The 24254-nt window shown below is 33.1% G+C and overlaps 2 protein-coding genes across 7 annotated transcripts in view; one reads left to right on the plus strand and one right to left on the minus strand.

Moving 5' to 3' along the window:
- The window catches only part of Egfr (epidermal growth factor receptor), a 143454-nt gene that overhangs the window by 92111 nt on the left and 27089 nt on the right, over positions 1–24254 (plus strand). The window lies entirely within an intron of this gene.
- LOC148936549 (uncharacterized) lies at positions 12511–22089 on the minus strand. The gene is made up of 4 exons (XM_089077907.1): positions 21611–22089; positions 17094–21353; positions 15783–15954; positions 12511–12664 (listed from the first exon to the last, which is right to left on the minus strand). Exons 1-4 carry the CDS (start codon positions 21663–21665, stop codon positions 12511–12513), a joined length of 4641 nt encoding a protein of 1546 aa, XP_088934033.1. The 5' UTR covers positions 21666–22089.

Consider the following 24254-nt stretch of genomic DNA (forward strand, 5'->3'; position numbering starts at 1 on the left):
CATTGTGCGGCCCTTTTGCATATTCGTTGTAATGATTATAATTTGTTTCGATGATTCTTTCTTGATCATCCGTGCGATTCAACTATAATCTCGAAGGCAGAAACAGCGAGATAATAACGCGAGATGAAAGATTTTACAATAATCCTTTGTCCTCATCGCATAATATCACTGAATTATAGAAGCTATTTTATGAACTTTTTCATTCTCCATAAAGAAATAGTCAAAAAAATGATTTGAGTAATTCTAAACATAGTTTATGTGATTTAATGATATAGTATACTTGATTTATAATTTATATTAAAAATATCGTTAATCGAAATTATTGTGGTAATAAGTCATTATAACCAAAATTCCGAATTTCCAAAACTAAAATTTTTCAGAACATATTTTATACTTTAGATTAATAAAATATTTATAACATTGGTAAGTATTAATAAGTACTTATTGCGGCATCGTGTGATGGTTTCATGTAAATGTGTTATGATTAGATTTCATGTAAATGTGCGCTGTTACATAATATAAATTGCAATCGATAAACATACGTCTTTCTCTGTTGCAATTCTTCAAATCTTTGGCTCGCACAATATAACCAATATGTATGTGAACTTTTCATGTCGCTAAAAATAATTACAGAAATCAAACGCAATTTGCGGCTACGTAGTATAGTATGTTTTGCCTATCGTTAAAACAAACAACCGGGTGACAAGTCCAAGATTTGCGCGGTGATCGTTATCATTGTCAGTTACAGAGATTATCCGTTATTTTCAACTATTTTCACTACATCGTCGCGTCGTCGGCGCAATTGAACACGATGTAACGAGTGCATATAATTGTCAATAGTCGATAGATTGTCTGCACATCTCAGAAGATGCTGGAAGGATTCCGAGAGTCAAGGGAAAGGCGCGAAGTGACGTCATCTCTAGGAATGAGGTTAAACTGATGTTAAAGTCGCCGTAAGACCAATCGCTACAGCGCGTTCAACTCGACATAAGATACCAAACGAGATCCTGGAAGGACTTTAAGCGAGATCCTGAGCGAGGAGTTGAGATTTCACGCAAGAGAAGATCATAGATCCGCGATTGCATCATATCGAATATCTCGCGATTGCAGCTGCCTTTCAAGATCCACGTTTGATTGCCGTTTTTCTTCTTCACGATTATCTTCAGATCGCGATTATAAATTTTGTAAATTATTACCATTGCTGCTCTTTCTTAATAGAGATATGCATCAGTTATTTACGGTATAGATATAGTGATGCATTAATAGAATGTTAAGAGAAATTTTCAACAGAAATGTTGATTTAATCATATTGATTACATATATTAAAAATGCATTCTTTCATAACTTGAGAATTAAAATTATTTATTTAGAGAAAAATAAAAAGTCAAAGAAAAAAATAATTTTTACATATTTTATTTTATTATGATTTTATAATGTTAATTAAAATAACAAGATCGTTATACATAATTTATTAGGACAAAAATTAACATTTAAATAAACATTTAAATATGTAACACACAGAAAATTATTTAATTGAATTTAAACTATTATTTTTTATGAATTTTAGATAATTTAGGAAAATAAATCTTGAATCTGTATTGATTTTAAAATTAATTTAATTATTTATGAAATGCATTTATGAAATCATTTCAGTCAAATAATAAAAATGATAAAAATTAATATGATTGACGAGTATATAAGAAATCCATGATAAGCACAATGAACCTCTTTAGACTTAAATATAAATGGATAGATCTTATGTTAAATCAAGAATATACAATTTTCAAGATAATATCTATTTGATATTAATGTTTGAGGAACACACATAATATAAATTCGTTGAATGTTCAAGTCTATTATACAAACACGTGCATGTGATAACTGTGAGAAATAAATCAAGTTTCTTATCATATATTTTTCTAGCAGTAAATTCTTTGTTTCTTTCTGTGTTATATTTTCCTTCAGATCTTTTTTTTCTTTAAATGGTTATAATAATGCTTCTGAATTCATTAAACACATTTACATTTAGTTAAAGTGTGTGTATTATAATATTTTCTATTAAATATTCTATTTTTCTTAATATTTCTTAATGTACTGTTCAAACTTTAATGACAGCATTTAATTGTAATGATATATTTAATAGCAAAAGAGAAATCTATCTACTACTTTCTATTTTTTATCACATAAAATCTAACTTTAAATTCTATCAAATACGAACCTTCTCTATCAAACGTGGACAACTATTATTCATTCTCGATTAAGCAATTAAAATTTTTAACCTCATGCTTCTTTGAAAACTGGAGCTCTTGTTTGCATCTCATAGGGCCGCCATCGTTACCGGTACTATCTCAATGTGGAATCCGCAGAACCCTTTGTTTTAGAGGGGCACGACTTCAGTCGTATAATACGCTGGGGGCCCCTGAAGAAAACCCGGGTCGGTAGGTACCTATCTAACAATACGAGTTAGCATCGTGTACCCCAGTACGTACCAACACTGGTTTCTCAGCCGGAGCTTCTCTCTATCTGCGAGAGATCTCCGGTCGTATGGACGAGCTCGTGCTGACCTCGGGGGCTAAAGATTACGAGGGCTCGCCACGGCTAGAATTCAACCGCTGCTGAGAGAGAGAGAGAGACATACACACGTACCTCCGCGTATTCCACCTTGAACGGATTGTGATATACACGTATACTCGAGGGCAACCGACTGCGAAGGAATTTCATGATCGCGCAGTTTTCTGCGGGGTGCACCTTTTTCCACGAAACGAGAGAACGACGGGACAAAGAAAGGCATCGATCGACGCTTCGTTTACTATCTCTTCGGTGTTCGCGATCATGATTCATTTTCTTCGTTTCATGATTGAAGGAACGATTGGTTTTGCCGAGTTTTCAATTGACACGTGAATGTTAGGAAACACATGTGTATAAAGGAAAAAAAGGAATTTATATGTTTATATATTTGACAGGATTATGTTAGTTTTTCAATAGATATTTAAATAGTTTGCTAATGAAAAAAATCAATAAAGATATTAAATATAATACTTAAGATAAACTGGGAGCAAAATTACATTTTCATGAGAGCACGTTAAACTGTTTGCATGAAATTACACAAAATGGGGAGAAAGTATATCCAAATTCACGCCCATGGTACAAAGATAAAAGAAATAACAGAAATTTAACGTTTCTCTCAGATCAAGGAAATCTGCATTCTGAACGAGCGCTTCAATTCCCTGCAAGTTTAATACCCAGCAACAACCTTGCAATGCGTTCACGATACCACTGCGTCTTAAGGATACATAAACACGCGATTTCGTGACGCTCGCCCATGGCCAATCATCTTTCCGCTGAGGGATTGATTTCTTTCTCGTACACCTGTCGAAGGTGTCTCGGATCCTCCGCTCTTTTTCTGCGATCGTGCGCTGAACATATCGTACGCATATTACGTGGGCCGCGCGAAATGAAAGGCGAATCGGCCGGCGGGTAGGTAGATACCCACCTAGAATTATCCAAGCATTGGTCGGTTCACAATTACGTCGATTATGTCGGATGGTTTTTACAACCGCGTCGCAAGCTTCAGGCCTACGTGCCAGATTCCGTTTCGTTCGTGTGTACGAATAAGGTAAGAGTAAAGGAAAGAGACTTTTTTTTTATATCAGCGGAAGAAAAAGATGAAATAACATTAATTGATGTTCGACGTTGTCACTTTCGATAAACACAATCCGTGCAAATGACTAGTTATCGAGCAGTGATCTCAGGCGACATTAATGGCGACGATCAGGCCATTTATTACAATCACCGATCGCAAGGAATACATTAACCGGGATATTACTTAACTTATAGTTTACATCATTATATTCAACGGGCTCGTGGATAATAATTACTCGGGTTTAGTAATTACAGCGATCGTTTCATCTCGAAGGACTAACGCGCGAGTGAACGTAAAACTAAACGCTGAAGGAAGCTGCTTATAAATTCGTGTCGCAAAAAAAGGAAGATAAATTCAACGGAAGAGACTTGTTTGATTCCATTATTTTTCATTGCTGCTATTGACGTTCTCTCGACCTTATTCGTGCCATTTTGCGTTACAGATTTTGTGCACGGGTGTCCCATTAACGCAAATACGTTCCGCAAAACCAGTTCGCATCTGGACGCTGAAAAGCAGGATGATTGATCGGCGTAACGCCGCAAAATGGTCGCTTACATCAGCACGCGCTACCAGAGTGAACTCCTTTAAGACGTGTACAGACTAAACTGTAGACGGCCAATCGGGGCACGTGTGTTGTTCAATGGCCAACAAATATCCATATAGTGGCACGTGGGCAGTAGCATGTATATACAGTGACAAGAGACATAAATAATAAATTTAATTTATATAAATAAATTAATTGCCAATTCAATAGCAATAAATCTAAAGATATTTATTATATTCTTTTCACAAGTGATAATCAGAAGTAGTTGTTCAAATGATTTTCTCTCATGAATATATTTTATTATTCTGAACTGTCTGTATTAGCTATCATCTTATCGAAAGACCAATCATTTTAATGAATTTCACCATGGATATTTTTTACTTTCCAATAAGAAGAATTCCAGAACATTTAAGAATCCCCATCGGTGTTCACCTAGTTTATTCGCGTCTTTACAGACGCGAATAGTAGACTTATATATATATATAGACAAGACCACAACTGGGCGAATCGGTGTGCGTTCGCCATACGAGACACTGTCTCGTATTATACATACAATCGAGCACGAGTTACTCGGTCCAGCTCACTTCGAGCGTGTCGCCGCCGTGTCCTATACGGTGTCCAGATATGGCAGCTATACCGGACCGTCGTCTATCCTACCTCGCGCCGAGAGTCCTTGACGCCCACCCTGTGTATACGATGTCTCGCGACGTATCCCACGACGCCTTAACACGAAGATCCTCCATCCACTGTGTCGGCATCCTGCGCGCGCGCGAACGTTCATTGTCAACACAGGGAAGCCCTCGCGGCGCCTTACATAATTGAGCGACGCCCGGAGGCTTTTCACCCTCGGCCAGCCTGCGCTCCCAGACCGCGCTGGACCTCATTATCCGGGTTTCGTCTTCCCAACTTGGAGACGGATCGCCGGTGGGAGCGAAGGTCGTCGGCTCGCTCACACCGGAAGTAACGGGTGCTCCTGCACTCAGCCGTATCGATCGGCCGCCTGCGATTAGTGACTATTCGAAAGATCGGGTGTTAGACATGGTCTATCATATGATCATTAGATTGTGTGGTCGATAAATTTCTTGTACGTGAAATACTTTAATTTGAAAATTTGGATATTATAAGAAGTAAGTATATCTCTTTTTAAAGAGATCGCGCAGAATGCTTTGTGAACTTTTGTGAAGGATTCGTGCTGAGATTTCGAATGTAGCTTCGAAAACAGATTTGAAGATAATAAGTGAAGATAATAAATTTTTATCATCATTACGCTTTAAAAATATTAATTAATTTATTATTTATTCAATATTGTTTATATTGACAAATGATAAAATTTAAACGTTTTTGTTATTTTTAATTTTACATTTTACTAAACAATTCTTTATTTATACTAAAAAAGAGAACGCTAGTGATTTTTCCGATTCCTGCAATGATCAGTGCTTGCCTTCCCAAATGATTAGTGCTTGATGAAGATAGCATCGCAGAATCAAGTCGTCTTAATTACTCGAGCCCGATCGTTCCAACAGGCGCGAATTCGATCGATTCCGTGGAAATGCGCGGAATCCACTGGTTTCTCGAAAGCTGGACAATGTTCAGTAGCCGCCGGTTTCTTGCCGGTCGCCCATACCATCGACCGTACCGTTCGTCTACACCTTTCTCTCTCTCTCTTTCTCCTCTTCCTCTTCCGCCGCCCCACGTCGCTCCCCACGGTATGTTAATGTCATTCTTCCGAAACCCCTCGTTCCTGATTCGAGGTACTAGCCCGGCCAGGTTTTTCGTGTCGGAAAGGATGTCGCGTCTAATTGACGAGTGGCGGACGTATACACTCCCGTTGTGGAATGAGTGGCTACGCCGGGCGGCGGTGCTGACATGTGTCCGAGGTGTCCGAAGCAACGTTCTGCCGTGTCTTATTATACGCTGGACACCCCGATATTTCGACGGATCGCGACAAATACTCGATGATGGACCGTACATCGGAAAAAGGAAGCTTCTAGGTCGCATACTGCATTGCCAATTGAAGAAAAGAATACTATCTCGGAGCTAAACGGGATATCTGTTGAATTTTCCTGGCTTCGAGCATCTCATCGCGGAATAGCAGAATTTATTAAATATATTTATCGTTATACTTATAATTTTATGTTTTACCAATTTCTATGGTTTTACTATTTTTATTAGCTTTAAATGAATTAACTATGAATTGTTGGATAATTATAAATATGGTTAAACTTAAACTTAAATCCGGTATAAATAATGATGTAACTTAAATCTCGCATTGTATTTGAAAAATAGAGAAATTTAAATTTCTTCAATCTGATTACAAGAAAGAATGAAAGGAAAATTGCATCGCTAGTAACATTTTTCAAGGTTGTAATACTCATCTATTTTAAAAGTAAATTATTTAGAAATTAAAAGGTTATATTCTTCTTTTAAAAATAAAAGAATATATATATATATATATATATGTTTTCGACAATAAATAAACGTTGACATTTTGATTTTTGATTACGATGAAGAAAAATAAATGCTTCATAAGTTTGAAACATATATGCTCTGTATAATGAGCTTCTATTAATTTTCACATCAATTTCACCGTATAATACGTGTACGGCTACATCACAGGAAACAATTGCATTTAATTGATTCACTGGGAGGAGCACATTCGCCTGGGTCCCATGAACAAAGAAACTTTTCCTTTGCCATGCGAACGATGCGTCGCGAACAGGGAGCTCGTTAATGATTGGAAAAAGGTGCGTTCAAAAGTGACAGGTATACCTTTCGAGACGCTGTCGAGTCGTGGGCGAATCCTGCCGTTTATGGAGGCACGCTACTCGAAAGATTCTATTCGTGTGTTCTAATAAGCTCTCTCTCTCTCTCTCTCGGCGTAAGGGACTCACGACCGTTTAGTGCGTGGGTGAAATCTGAAGTGGGATAGGAAGAAAGAGACAAATGGACAGAGAATAGAATTAAGTTTACTTTATGTTCGAGAACATAGATTTCTTCGGCACGAGCATACGACACACGTTTTATATAAAAAAAGTAAAATGAAAAATCATAAATTGGAAAATTTTATCTATAGGCAAAATAATACGACGTAATAGAAGAGATAATTACAATTAGGCGATAAATTACAAAAGTTATAAGAGTGACTTGATTTTATTAGCAAGAAAGATATTTAACTTATTGTCAAGGATAAATAAAAAGAAGCAAAAGGATGTAAGGATGCATAAAAGGAAAGAGAAAAAAAAAACAATTCGCGAAGGAGGAGTTCTGTTATCGTGACGTCGTACCGCAAGCAGTAGGTGTTCGGCCTTTCAGGTGGGTGTCGCTTCTCCATGAGGACGGAGAATACGCTGCAATGGTGACTTCATCGACTGCGTAGTCAGCTGATTCGACTTAGATGGAGCGAAAGAGCAGAGAAAAGTGCGTCGCGTAATTGCTACTGCTATCGTCGTTCTCATTATTATTATCGACATTTAGAAACTACTTCGCTGAGCGGATATTGACCCAGTGATCGAATACCACGACTGGATGTGTTTGTCATTCATTCGAAAATGCGTTGGTGTAAAGCAGAAAATGGTTCCACTTACATAACATCCGTATATACAACTGTTGACTATTTCTGATAAATTTTATGCGTGTTGAATGTAAGAAAATTAAAGATAAACTTTAATAACAAATCCATTTATTTATTTTTAAATATTAAACGTTTTAAGATAAATTAATTTTTTTTAAATTATCTCATAATGTTAATGTCTCATTGTTATCCGTATTTTATCATTTGCTCAAAATATGTTCGGCTTCGTATGATAGTCCGATATTGATGATATCGATGTGTTTTTTGTCTGGCGAGGGCAAAACGCGACTTCGTCTTCGTCTTCAAATGCCTCCGCGGATCTTCTAAGAGGCCGTCCACGGATGTGTCCTCCACGTCGATCCAGTGATATCGGTGGACCTACGGTAAAAGCCGTCGTCGCAAGAAAGCCAAACGGCTACGAGGAATACAGGCCCGATAGTAAATTCAAGTGAGACATTGTCCCTTGATCCCTTCCACCGTGTTGGTTTCGAACAGGGTGGTCCCACTACGAGTTGCAATGTCGCATTCCCATCGACCGCATAACAAGCTCTCGAGGCACTGTCTCGGGCGCACTCCTCCAGTTCTGGTCACTCGCTCTCCGCCTCTCGTTTTCCCACTCCTTTTCAACGGCCGCTCCTGGGTGTTCCTCGCGTCAGACGAACTGTATCTTCGCGGGGAGTAATCCCTAACTCGAATAAATTGCATTTCATTGATCGATGCGCATGCTCATACAGCTGTCGATCAAGTATTTATGAAGATCCAATTGAGAAAGATTTTAGAAATTATTCTGATTTCTTCAATCATACCGAGTGTTTAATTTCATTAATTTTGATAAATTACTTAAAATTACTTAAAAGAAAATAAAAAAGATTACATAAAAATTAATTTATTTGCTATATATTGTCATTAAAATTATAACAATAAATACGTATAGAAATTAATTTGATGTTTTTAATTTTAATTAAAGCAAAATAAAATTATAATTTAGAAGGCAGCAAAGATTTATTCAGCAATTTTATCAGTTAACCAAAGTAATCAAGAATATAGAGAAAAAATGTAGTTAATTATATTTTACTAATGAATATTTGTGCAACCGGATTTGAGTGTCTTATTTGGCAATTAGAACCTATAACTACAAACATTATTTCAGAATCTAGAATAGTAGCTGACATCGTCGCCTTTCGCTCGCAGTGACTCAGTCAATCGAACAATATGCCTGTATATTGAATGATGATTAGGAATATTAAATCGAGATAGCAATGTGAATCGAGTGATCGTTACTGACGCTATATTCTCACGCAAATCTTAAAGCGATCCACCTTGAACGCTTTGATCGTCAGTAATGAAGAAACCAATGTGCCGCAATATATTCGCGGGTATTTCTGACATGAATAATCAGTCGCTACTATTTTAAGTTCTTAATCTCTTCTATATCTTTTTATTGCGTAAAAGATAATATTACATGAGATAGCATTATTTAATTTTTCTTAAGAAGGTAGGTAATCACAATCTATTCTATAAATTCTATAAATAAAGAAAAATTTCAAAGAAAAAAAATAATTGCTGGAAATGTCATTGTTATTTTTTATAAAATAAATACAAAATAATCATCTAAAAGTGGAAAGTTTATAAACAAATAATAACATTTGGCTAACTTTTAAATATCAAAACTAATTTTATTTGAACGTATCTTACATTTTTTTAGAAAATAATTAAATGCATAGACATATTAAATCTTTAGAAAAATATTTTATTATTCTGTAATTTCGATAAGTTCATTTTTTTATTTTTTTTCTCTTGAGTTAATTATTTCTTTTTGCCTGCATACCTTTCTATGATGTCATATAAATATATTTATAATAGCAGTATATGAAATATAAGAGTGTACAAAATGGCGCGAGCTTTCGCAGTAAATACTTCAGAAGAGAAAAAAAAACGGAGACATCAAGAATGCCGATAAAATAACTCATGAAATCCATGGTCACATTATTGATCATAAGTCATTACGCGCATCTGTGTGGCGGCAAAGGAAAAGAAAAAAACGAGAAACAAAGCTTTCGATTCTCATTACAGATATGTCTTTGCGACTAAAATGATCCGCGCTTCGCCGATTGGAACTTTAATAGAGATTCGATTATATTCGATGCGGAAAAACGCGCACGAGCGATCACCGCAGACAAAGAGGAATAAGAAAAGGTGGCAATTGATCGTGGCCGCGATCGCCATAAGGCGAGAGAGCCAATCATAATTATTGCACCTGTTAACCCCAGGAGCCGCGTGGTCGATGTAATCCTAGATAAGCGATACTACTCGTGAAAACAATGCTCGTGATTTAATTAAAGAAAGTAATAAAATTGCGTGAAAGCTTTAGCCAGATTAAAAGTTTTGCCTATCATTATTTTAACAAAGTTACTTTTGAGATAAAGACTTTATAACATCGAAGATTTGCCTCTTTATCTTTTTAAGTCGTTTACGTCATATCTAGCGATATAAATATAATTTACTTTTAATACTTTTACATAAAAATAGAATGTAATGTAAATATGAATTACAGGTATATCAATATTATATTTTATAATTTTAAATAATACATAAGTCAAAGTTTGTTTCTAATTGTGAGCAGAAGAGTATACATTTTTCTCAATAATTTTCTCAATTTATTATATTAAAATTTTTAGGGATTTTATTTTAAATTTCGAAGCAAATATCCCGATCAAAATATCACAGATTCTCTCATTCTTTTGTCTATAAACGAGATTACAAGTGTCTCGTCGCGTTACAGATTTACATGTTCCTGACGCGACGATAGTCGATTCGTTACCTCGCGGGCTTCTAAAAAGTGCGATGTGCAAAAGCATACAAATCAAGAGGCGGTTAGAAGTAGATAACTGAATGGTGCACGATAAGAAGTCTCTTCTCTCAATGTTAGCATTCGTTTCGGCGGAAATCGCACCGCTATTCCGCACCGAAGTTGCTCTCTTCCGCGCTAAGAAAGTCCGCTGGTTCCGGTTCGTAATTAATCGTATTGACAATTTTTATTTGGGATACCTGCGATCGTTGTCCTTATACGGACCCTTTCAGTAAAGCCCACCAAGCAGGCAAATCATCAATTAGCTCAAGCGAACCGCGCGATTGCGATCATCGCGTTCTTTATGCTGCGTCATCTCTTGAAAAAGAACGAGTAGAAAAGAAAGAGAGAAAGAAAAAAATGTAAGATGGATAAACATTTACCCAATTCTCAAAGATATTAAGGATAAACAAAGGCTATATATGAGTGTAAAATAAAATGATTTTGATACAATAATAACGCTATGTTATATATTTCATTAAAAAATTTAATAATATTATAATTTTATGAATGTATTTTATTATTTTTTAGTAATTGTATAATGTCAAGATTATTAATATACTATTAATAATATACTTCGGGTTACAGCTAATTAAATTTTATATTTTGCTCTGATTACATTAGATTTTGATAAGAGTTTCTTTGTCGAATTGTATATTTGACGCTCCTCGAAAACAAATAGAATATGTAAATGGGAAAAGAAAATAAATAAAATACTTTTGTGTAAAATGTACACAAAAATGAATGATTCTTATTGGCTTCTACTCGCATTGTACTGCCATATATCTGTCAGGATAGTGCAAGGTTTATTGCCTCTACCGAGTGAAAATCGAGTGAAATTTCAAGCGAAAATGTTCATTGGCAGTAATATCCGAGCTTTAAATTTGTAACGAACAAGCCGAGGTGTAAGCGATAAATAGGATGAGACAAGCGCGACATGACAGAATTCACAAGGCAATTACTCCATTACTCCGGACAAGCGAATTACGCAAATGTATTGGCGACATCTCAAAAAGAAAAACAGGCAAGAAGAAAAAGAGACAGAGAAGCAATCACGTCGTATCACATTATCGTGTTCCTTCCTCTCCAAAACTTCTCATTCTAAAAGCTGTTACTGTCCAAAAGTGAAGGAAGTACACACACACACACACACACACACACACACACACACACACACACACACACACACACACACACACACACACACACACACACACACACACACACACACACACATTCCGAAATAATTTCACTAAAATCTTAAATAGAAGCAAATCAATTAAATTAAATTTGATGTTATTTACAATTACATAAGATATCTTTTTATTAATATGAATAGAAATATTATAAAAGTATATAAGAATGAAATTTAAATATGTATATTGTGAAAAGATAAATTTCTGCTATTTAAAAATTTTTACTTACAAATACAAATTTTCTTTGATGACATGATTTATGATAATCTTAAAAATAAATAAATAAAAATAAATTAAATTAAATAAAAAAAAAATAAATAAAATTCTATAATGATATAATTTTTATACGATATAAAATCTACGAATATACGAATTTGACCGGTTTATATACCAAATCTGCGTTAGCCGTCAGATCACAAGTCAATCACATAGAATCATAAAAATCTTTAATCTATGACTTCTCTGAGTTTCTTGCAAAATCTTATCGACGATATAACAAATTTTCCTTAATATGGCTACCACGTTCCTTTGGAACGTCCAACACTATTACTTAAGTTTGTTAGCGACAAGCATATATTGCCCGTTTCTTGATATTTCTATAACTTCGCGACTTAAGACTCTTATCTGCTGCGAGATTTCATTACACCGCAACGTCACGAATATCGGCGCATTCCTCGCTTCGTCGCTCGCGCCATCACCGTAAGCGGATTAGCTTTCTTGATGGTGGCTCGATTTCGCGACTTTATCTGGGTACAGCTTTTTCTGCCTTCTCTCCCCATCTTTCTCCCTCTCGAATACTTTCGTCTCTGTTGCTAGAGGATTAGCATTCTTGATTATCGTATATACGTGACTTTCCATCGAACTATACATGAAAACCGGAGAAAGATTTACGAGAATACGTATGACCAATGAAACCAGAATTAATTTAAACCTAAACTTGCTTGTTATCTACAATGTATTTTTCTGTACTTTTGATATCATTTATTTATTTATAATAATGGATTTATTATCTTATTCTTCTTCTTAGTTGTGGTTCACGATGTTCTTAAACGATGTTTCTTAAGTATTAAAGTAAATGAATGTTTATGATCTTCTTGTAACTTATTACAGTACAAACTAACTAGTGACTAACAAATAACATTTACAAATTGCATAACATTTACATTTACAAATATTATAAAGAAAATTATTTTGAAAGTTCAAAGGATTATTCAGTAAATAATAATATCACATTATCTGTATATCTAAACACAATTAATATATATTTTTATGGAATTTATTAATTTCTTTTTTTTCTCTTTTCTTTCTATTACGTACGTAATTAATAACATGAAATTGAAATCTATACAAAATAAAATCTGCATCTTCTATACATTCCTTCTCTCTTCTTTTTCCCTTTTTAACCTTTTCCTTTACCTTCCCTTCATCTTTCTTTTACCTTTCATAAAGAACTTTTAATCCGAAAGGATTAGATAGGCATCGCGGAGGATTGAAGATGATCATAAAGTTCATCCCTAAAGAAAAATAATTAATCCCCATACACGAACGAAAAAAAGAAGAATTTATATTGAACAAAATAAATGGTCAAAAAGTAGATAAAAAAGATAGAAGACTTTAAAGAAATCTTTTGTTGAAAGAGAGGGAGAGATTATAATCTCTCATTAGCTGCTCATAAAGTACAAGAACGTTATATTGTACGTATGTGTAGTTAATCATTGATGTGACACATGTATTGGATAAAAACAGCTATATATATTTATTATATTTTTATTGCAAAAACAGTTTTAATGAATAAATTTATTACAAATATCGAACTGTGACATTAATAAAAATAGAAAAAAGAAAGTCTAATGTAAAAGATTTTTTGCATAATCTTTCTGAAAATTGTTCGTATATAATTTAAATGGCAAATCCAATCATTATTACAAAAAAATTGTGAATTCTTAGCGATGATATAAGATGTTTTTGTTGCACGCAATTTATCTTCGAGATAATTAATATCACTCACTGCTGGTAGTCATAATGTGTCAAAACATACATGAGTAATATTACCTGGTGCACAAGGAATGAGGCAATATAGAACGCATTGCGTTATTAAAACGAAAAATAATTTGAAGCATCTAAGGTAAGCAAATAAGGATCGTCCTTGCAAAATTCATATACGCTTTATTACACATACACACACACACACACACACACATACACACACACACTTTTTTTCATAATTTTATACCTTTTATTTAAATTTCTTTGATAATTATAACATATACTTGATAAATGTATTCTTTAGTCCAATTCGGTTTGTAACATGATATATTTATGTATTAAAAATGTATATAAATTCTTTTCACGAAAGAATAACATTTAATAAGAATTATTTACGATAAAATTACTGAAAATACATTCGAGAATGCACGTATATCCGGGTATCCAATGATTGTAACCTAGATGTTTTTACGATTGCGTTGCAAACAATATAATCTTCTCGTACCATATGCAGCATGCCGAGATAATAGGAATGAAAATATTATATATAGAACAGTCATCTTTTATTGATCGTAAGAATCAGATGACAATTATCGTTTACAAGACCTTTCAATACATGCAATACATGCTTACGTATATTGAAAATAAATTAAATGTTTGCATATTTTATTACTATAATTTTTATAAATTATATTTTGGATAAGAAAAAGATATAACATTTGAATTCTCGACTAAAATTATTTCTCTCGAATCAAACAAAAAAGGTAGAGAATTCTTGAGATTTCTACCTGATGTTCGTTCAAGGACGAGAGGAAAAGTCAGCGGGATTCCGAGGAATCTCCTACGTTCCGCCACAATGAACGATGGACGTAGGCAGCAGGGTTGTTCCTAAACATTTATAAGAGGTTACTGGCAACACCGTGATAAATCAAGCCAGGGTCTGACGTAGCAGCTGCGGCAGCGGGAGGGTAAAGAAAGAGGAGGAGGGCAGAGTTGAACCGGACTCTCGTGGGGTCAGATCAACTTTCGTTGCCGTGCAGAGAAAAGCGAAGGCAGGGCAGGAGGGTGGGCACAGGAGCGACCGTCATGATCTCGAGATGAATGCTGAGTAGCTGAAAAAAAGAACTCATCTGCATTCCTGGCTATATGAAGGATGCTCCTTGTCGCTCTCAATAATTAACGGCCTTATCGTCGGCCAGAAGAATGCCATACTCTCTCTGTACATGTTTTTGATAATTTGAAATATGACTTGTACAAGACTTTAGATTAGACTTTTAGAACTTAGATTAATGCATTAGAGAAACTTAAATCGGAATATTCAAATACGTAAAAGCTATATATGTGCGTATTCTATTGTATAACAATTAAAAGTTTTAAGAGGAATATTCGAAAAATATACACTTCTGGACAATTCCGAATTACGTTTTCAAGGGATCTTACACATTACACACATTGTAGCTGTGTTATTACAGAAATGAAAAAATTTGGAAATTTCTACTGGATTATATAATTATTATTCTCTTGAATAGAATATAGTTCTACACAAGAATAAATTAGGGAATAAGAATACATACATTTATATATGTATATAGAGATTAACATAGAATATATACTTCAATTCTTATTAAATTAAACTATACAATATATATTACTTATAAATAATGTCTTATGTCAATCATTCATTTTCTATTATTTATAGTTTCATTTATGACAATGAATAAGCAAAATTATTATTCGTTTTATTCTATATTAATACAATGAAATTATTCAATAAAATTATCAAAAAAAGAACATCTTGTACTGATTAAACGCGATAGAAGTATTTGAATGAAGTGCATTCGATGTACAGCTGTCGATAAAGCTCCGCTTGACCCTGGCACTCAGGATGCATTACTTCGAATGACTAGTGAGCTGCCAGAACAAGGCTACGCTCGTGGTAAAACGCGTGTGTAATGATGGGTTTCTCACTCACGCGCACGGGACGTGGCACGAACCATGGCGCCCTTCGATGATGGGGCACCATCTTCGACGAGCCAAAGGCCCTCACGTCGGAGGCCCCAAATTGGTACCCGTCGCGAATTGGCATAATGACGGGTATCGTGCCTGCACCGATAGCATGACCCGGGAAGGATCGAGTTCGTGCATACGTATTGCTTCGACTGTTTTCTTACAATATTGAAGAAAAATGATACTTAAAACTCCACTTAAAAAACATACTTTCAAATAATATTCACTAGAGAAAGTTTATTACATAAGAGCCAATTTATTTTCATAGTGATAAAATAATGAAATGAGAAATAGTTTTTAAACATAAAAGTAGACGATATAAAATGTAATTTTTTATTATTTTATCAAATATATATTTATTATTGTTGTATCTAATTTAATTTTAATTGTAATTTCTAAATAATAACTAATTTTAATCAGTTATAAAGAAAACCATTACATAATTATAATTTACTTTTAAAAACGTAATAAAAACAATAAGATTTACATAATTTTTGTATATCTTACACATTTTTACATATATGATTATAGAAATATTGCAAAATTCTGAATTTGAATTTTATTAAATTCTTTTAATGTAAATAAATAATTTTTATGATTGACAATAACAAAAATCAATACGAATAATAAGCAGAAAGACTCAAGAAAGTCTGGAAATATTTCGACGAAAGTTTGATGCAGATTCTTTCCTTCTTTATGGCCGATTAGCTCCATTCATACTTTCACTACCTGCCTCTTCTTATGTCTCCTACTTTTGTGGTCAGCGACTTCGTTTGGAGCCTATTGTCCACGACATGTTTTAAGATGCCGCCGATAACTTTAATGAGAATTTTGATTACTTAAGCTAGTGCTTTCTTAACGAATCTTTTCAATGCAATACAAAACTATCGAGAAGTGATTGCTCTTGGGCAAACCACCGAAGTCTCGTCATCGAGCAATTCATTTCGGTCTCTAGAGCGATCAAGGAATTAATTACGATATTAGATAGAGCAATATATGTGTGTGTGTCTCTTTAGCGAAACTCTTTATTGTATGTAATAATCTTATTGAGAATATAATTTAAAGGATTTTTTGTAAAAATTAATACAGTCAATACTGATATTGTTAAAATATACATACATAATTTGATATAATATATAAACATTATAATATAAACATTATAAACATTGTTAATACTTTTTTACAAATTTTTCTACGAAATTTCTTTTAACAAGTATATATATATATATATATATATATATATATATATATATGTATATATGATTAAAATAATTTTTCATTTTTTTAAATATCATTACCAAATCGTTGTAACCATGCGGAATATAATATATTTTTCTCTGGTCTATCTATATTAATCCAGAATCCATCATTTTCACTTGTAATTGACGCAGGATTTTCTAACATGTCAACGTCTTTCAAATCTTGCTGAACTTTAAATATAGGAGATTGCGAATTTGATATAATGTTATTCTTCCTATTAAAGTTTGAATAATATGATTTCATAAACAAAAATTTTTTCTCATAAGTGCAATTATCGTTTGACATTACCCTAGATTTCATTGTTAAATCAGCCGACTTAAAACTACTTAAATCATTTGACTTTCTTGAAGGACCAACTAATCCTGAAAAACTTTTTTTATCTTTATCCGATCTTGACTTATTGGAACAACTTTCTTTACAATCCTTTAATAAAAGATCCTTGCTATTAGGATTTTGTGTGATCTTAGCTACCATTTCTCCTTCATCAGTCTTTTTATTTTTTACAGATTGAATAATTGACATCTTTTTTGCATGTTTATCTATTAAAGTTTTAGATATAGCACAATCCTTTATCTTTGAAATTGGATTATGTATTGTTTGTGAAGCGAGTAATTTACCCTTTATATCAGTGATTTTGTTTGTATTTTTGGACGATTTTGATGGTATTTGATTTACAGTTTGCAAAAGCGATTTCCTTTCATCTATTATTTTTGTGTCCAAAGATTCTTTAGATGAACTACTTTTCAATTTTGATGATGCCAAGCTTCTAAATTTCTTAGATTCTTGAATAATTTCTGGAGTATTCTTTATGCTTGATAAACTCTTCGGTCTGTTTTGCTTTGACTTTTCTAGTGATACGTTTTCTAAAATTTCTAATTTTTTTGGTTTCTGTATACTTTTTGAAGTCCTTATGTTATTTAGTAAAGAATTGGGTTCATTTTTATTAATCTCCAATGATGAATTCAAATTTTCTTTCGATTTATCTTGAAGATCGATGACATTATCAGCTAATCTTTCCTGTTGTCTGAATGTATTTTTCTTTAGCATGTCCATCTTTGTGTTTAATTTTTTTATTTCGGTCGATTCTGTTTGTATTGTTTCAATCTTTTTTGATACTATTTCTGTCATAGATGAATTTGAAATTAATCCCTTAGTCGAAATTATCGGAGATGAACTTTGTGCTTCTTTCGCTTTGCCATTTAATTGTATTGTTGGTTTTCTTGATGACATCTTTAAATCATAATTGATCAAAATATTATCTTCTCTTTTTTCAATCGGTTTTATAGCACCCAAAGTATTTGTTGTTTTGGCCTTTCTATTAGATATATTGTCGATTGATTTTGTTTGTTTAAGTGAATAATTATCTTTCTTCCCTTGATTTATTTTTGGTGATGAATTTTGCGCGCTACTTGGTGCATTGATTTTTCTTTGTAACTTAGATAGATTTTCTTTTATATTTTCCTTTATACCATTCATACCACTTATATTTATTGTATCAGATAATGCAATGAATTCCGTTTGTTTAATTTTAGAATTTTTATTGATATCTCTCTTTATAATTATCGCTTGGTTATCTTCAGTTCTTTCATTTCTCATAACTTCAGGAATCATTCTGGGATTTTCCCGATTTGGTTTTAATCTAAATGAATATGGATAATGAAGAGTTGATTTAGATTCTTCATATGGTTTTATAGAATTTGAGTAAGAAATTATATTATTAGAATCATCTGTAATAACAGTTTCATTAGTCGTTGGCTGAGTTTTCTTTGTTAGTACCTTTGGATTTGACGTTTCTTTCTGTTTCAATGATAAAGATTCAGCGATAAAAGTTTCATTGAGATTTGGATTTGTTTTTTTCCCATCTTGATTTGACAATGAAATAAGTGGTCTGTGATCATCCTTTTTTTTTATTTTTTTGAAAGAATCCGAGGAAGCCCACCAAGGGATTATTTTGGAGGAAATGCGATTATCAGATTCATTTTTATTCTGCATATTCGTCTCCGCGTATTGCATAATATTTACTTTTCTCATATTAAATCTAATATCATCGTTGTTTATATCTTCAATTAACGAAGTATTTGATTGATCAAATATCGTTTTTCCAGCTGATAAACTTTTCGTTGTTTTATGGTGGATTTTAAAATCAACGTCATCTGAAATTCCGTATCTATCTTTTTCAGTATTGTCAGATTTCATATTTATTTTATTTGAAGATTTGTGTTGTTCTACATTATTAGAAGTTTCCTCACGAGCTTTTAAAGAGTTGTTAAATAAATAAGAAGTCTTTGAAATTGACGATGATGCTTTTGATGTATTTTTATCATACTGGGATCGTATTGTTTCCGCCGGTGTCTTTAATTCATCCTGAAAATTGGCAGATATTTGCACGTTCAATATCTGCCCTATATTCGAATTGATTTCTTTCGATAGATTTCTCTCTTTGGTCTTGTCCGGTGTGTTTGAGTCGTCCTTGGCAAACGGTATCCTGATTTCGATTTTGTCCATGGAACTCACTACATCTAGTCTTTCCGTTCTTGCAGTGATGCTCTTCAGCTCTGAAACCGGTTTACCATTGATTGAAAACTCAATCTGTTTGATCGGCGCAGAGTTCTCACTAATCGAAATACGCATTGGACCGAAGTCGCTATGCTGCGATGCACTTTTGATATTATGCCGATGTGCCGAAGTCCACTGATTGTTTGTTAACTGATCTTCTTGTTGATTACTTTGCACGACAATGGAAAGATCTTTCGAAGCAGAATTTGAATCTAATGAACCAGTTAAAGCTTGATCCGTGTTGATAGACACAACGGACTCCTTTTCAGAAGGCACCATGCGTAATTTAATCTGCGGCTGCTTTAATATGGAATTATCGTTACTTGATACGTACGTTGAATTCTTTCTTAAAATTGAATTTTTTGTTACATTGCTGGAATATTGCGATAGATCTGAGCCATTGTCACTCGAGTGAGAATAATTATGCTTTTGTAATTCAAGATCTTTCTTACGCTTTTCCATTCTATCGATTTTGTCAGATTGACAGCTCAATTTTTTGATGGCTGTAGCTTTCTCCTTTTGCTCGTGAGACTTAACAAGCTTCGTAAGCCTACCAATTCTATCCAGATTATTAGATGTATCTATAGATTGCAGAATATCATTTTCTTTTAAATTAGGAATACAATCAACAACTTTTGTAATATTTCTTTTGGTTACATTCTTCAAATCATCTATCGTGTTTTCCATTTTTTCTAACCAATTGTCTTCTTTTAAATCAATCATTTGTTGTTTGGTGTTTTTCTCGGGCAACATTTTATTAATAGTGGAAATTATTTTCTGCGATGTATCTTGCGTATGTGCATCGTTGCCTTTCCTCGGAGTGGCGATAGATTCAGTAGAATTTCTTGCTAATATATTTCTCGTTGATATTAGATCAGCATCATTTAATTTACTTGCAATAGGAATATTATACATGGATTTATTGCAATCAGCAATTAATTTCGCATAAGATTGGTCGTCGTTCTTCGAGTTATGTATAGCAACGCAGTTCCGATTATTCTTATTTATTGCTTCTACAGTGCACGTATCGTGATGTTGAAGATTACAACATTCGATAGTATTTATGTTGTCATATCTGTTGCAAGGTTCGAAGAACTTAACAGGAAGAGGAAAATCATTATTTTGCCTTTCAGTTGAAAGTCCACTGTATTCAGTAATATTTACATTTTTCTTAATCGAAGATGATACCGAAAAGGTACTGAATGGACTTTTGCGTATTGTATTTTTGAAATGAAAATTATCACTTCGTATACCTACACTAGATTCTTTATATAGGGATTCGCTGTAATCCGCTATCATTTCTGCATACGATCGTGGATGTTTCTCAACGGATGCGATGAAACTACTGGGACGATTTATGTTCTTCGCGCCATTTATTTGTTCAATGTATTGAAACATGTGTTGTTTGTTAATTCCACTATTATTAAATTTAGCATTCTGGTGCGTAGAATAATGACATATTGTTTTTATATTCTCTAATGGTGATTTTTTTACATGTATTGATGATTTTTTCTTTAATGAAGTTACGCTAGACTTGGTTTTACTACATTGTTTGCGAATCGTTCTGCTTTCCTTGGAAATGAGTCGCAGGTTGTCTTGACGAAATCTCGAATATTTATTATTAACATTGTAACTCTTTTTTGCTACAGATGTTACATTTGGCCAAAATAGCTGAGATTTTAATTGGCAATTCTCAAAATATGCATCAGCTTGTTGTCCATAACGTAATGATAAAGCAGCGTCTATATAATGATAATAAATTTACATATATACATATGTTATTTATTTAAGATATAATTTATTTTCTTCAAAAATCTTTAATAAAAAATTTAATAAAATCAGATTAAAATATGGTTAATTTTGCACGCAATGTAATTTTGCACGCAATTACATCTAATATTTATTATAAAATTTAAGATAATTAATATTTTTCAAATGTAAATATACGTAGGAAGAAATATTTATAAATTAATTTATAAATTATTTAGATAAAACTTACTGGAAGAAGCATGAAATGGAACATTTATACCACGAATGTATTTTAAATGATTCATCTTACAATCTTAAGATCTTAATAAGAAATACGTTTATACATTTATAGAAACACTCTTTTGATTTTGAACTGTCACTATAGACAATTAACTAAGCGATTTCTGATGAAATGTAGATTATTTTTTTCAAAGAAACATGATGGATCTAAGAATTCTGTCACGGAATTGTCATATGAAACAAACGAATCATGTAATTTATGAGACTACTTCAATTTGTTTTTTTATAAATCATATATGTAAAAGTGATATTTATATTATTATTTAATGTAAGAAATTTTTATTTTTATTGAAAATTCTTACTATATAAAATGTTTATATTATATTTTCTAAAAATATAATATTTAGATTAGACATAAATATCAAATTTCGAGGTTTTGCTTATTTTAAATTTTCCATGCAAAACACGTTTCTGTAGATCATTATTGGTGTCTTCGCATGGATTCTTCAAAAAATGTTACCGGCGTTGCTTTCAAAGCAATGTATGTCGTCCGGCGAGAATAGATCTCAACGATAAGATTCCGGTGCGACTTTAACACGGGACTTGCAACACAATGCCAGAGTGGATTCGTTTATCTTTGCAATCTCCACTTCAATGCCGCTCTTCGACGATTTATCCTCTTCAAGTACTAGTTGCCTTATTCACGATTGCTCTTCATGGTACGATCTTTGCCTGCTGCTTGCTCACTCGATTCCTCGACGGAACCATTAATTTGCGATCCGCTGAGGATCGGTCGAGGCGAACTGCATTGCTTGCACAGTTGGTAGAAGCGTTGATTAGTTCTGCAGCATAATTTTACCTACAGAATAAAAGATCATATCTTCTCTCAATGAATCCTTGAGAATGTCAACTATAAAGTCGCTAAGTTTCTCATCAGCAAGTTTCATCATCAGCAATTACATAAGATTAGGATATTCTCGTTCGAATTCCTGTTAGAATATTTCGGAAAATAATATTCACATAATTCCCAAAAACGTTGAAGAATAGAAATTTGTAATAAATGCAAAATTTTACTCTTGCAATTTAGCGCTGAGTATACATAATAACTTCTGTAACTTCAAATATCTTACAATTATTTATAGATAAGTAATTCCAACAATAAAAAAGAATAATTTGAGATAATTAGGTAATTACAAACTATACAAGGCAAAAAAGACAAACAAAGACTTATTCTTCTTCAAGAGACTTAATTAACATTTATAAATAATTTTATAATATATATATTTTTTTCTAATTTATATATTTTATAATAATGGTATTTATAATATATATAATATTTATAACATTTTATCCAAAAATTGCAACAAGCAATATCGTAATACAGACACACGTTTTCTTTTCGATCCATGCGAAATCGCTCAACATTCTCTTTGATATATGCATGTGCAGGGCAACTTTTCACCTGAATATAGTCGTGCAGTCATGCCGCGAAGATGCACGAAACATGGAGGTCAACTCGGTAGAAGTTGTGAACTCGTGACTCGAAGCTCAGACTGAATCCTCGAAAGTGATACGGTTGTGAGCTGAGATCTTGGCTTTCGTGGCGTGTTCTCTGGCGTGCTCGCTGTCTTCGTCATGATCATAATCTCTTTTTCAAGCATCGAACTCATGGAAGAGCATGGAAGTCACGAACGCTATTAACAACCGCAGACGTGACTCGTGCGAATCAATTAATAAGAAGCCGCGGGTGTCTATAGGAGAAGCAACTAGTTGCTACCATTTCTCTTCATTTTGTTCGCTTTTTTTTATATTCTTGCTTTTCATATTATGAATTTTACAATATTCTATCAGTATAGCAAATCATCTAATTTGCTCTCGCACTCATCACACACACACACACACACACACACACACACACACACACACACACACACACACACATTTATAGATTTATTGTGTGTATTATCTGTTCAAATTAAGAAAAGAATTTTTTTTCTCCGTCTTCAAAAGATACATCTCAAGTAACAATTTTGACTTAAAAGATAAAACTGCCTTTACAGCTTTTAATTATGTAATCGGTTCTTGCAAGGACTACTTCAAATAAAATGTTTAATCATTTATCATACATTTTTCGTGGCTCTGCCATTTCGGACGCTGAAAAGAGTATAATTCCCCTTATCGCGTCCCGCAATCGGAGTTTTACATGTCGCCGATAACGAAGCATCGCAAAGTGTGCACACCTTGAGAAACCGCTAACTTTCGTCAACTGTGAAGGAAGATCAAAAGCAAGACGAATCACATACACACTTGTGAGACTTGTATATTACGAAAATTAAAAAAATTGATATTTTATTTCAGAGTTTCATACATTCCCATTTTACTCGAATAAATTTCAAATTATGAACGAAGATAAATTAATATAATGAAAAGATAAATAAAAATTTATCATATTGCTCTATTATACTTTTTAATAATGTTTTATATATATATATATATATATATATATATATATATGTTAATAATATTTTTATTGACTTAAATTTTAAACTTTTTTATCGGTTTTTTTAAAATCATTAATAGATTTGTGTTATCTCTATAAATTAATGGAAATGTTAATAAATAATTTTATTTGCTACTATATATCCCAAATAACT

Source organism: Pogonomyrmex barbatus, unplaced genomic scaffold, assembly GCF_055798465.1.
Source record: "Pogonomyrmex barbatus isolate J1 unplaced genomic scaffold, ASM5579846v1 scaffold20, whole genome shotgun sequence".
NCBI lineage: Eukaryota > Metazoa > Arthropoda > Insecta > Hymenoptera > Formicidae > Pogonomyrmex > Pogonomyrmex barbatus.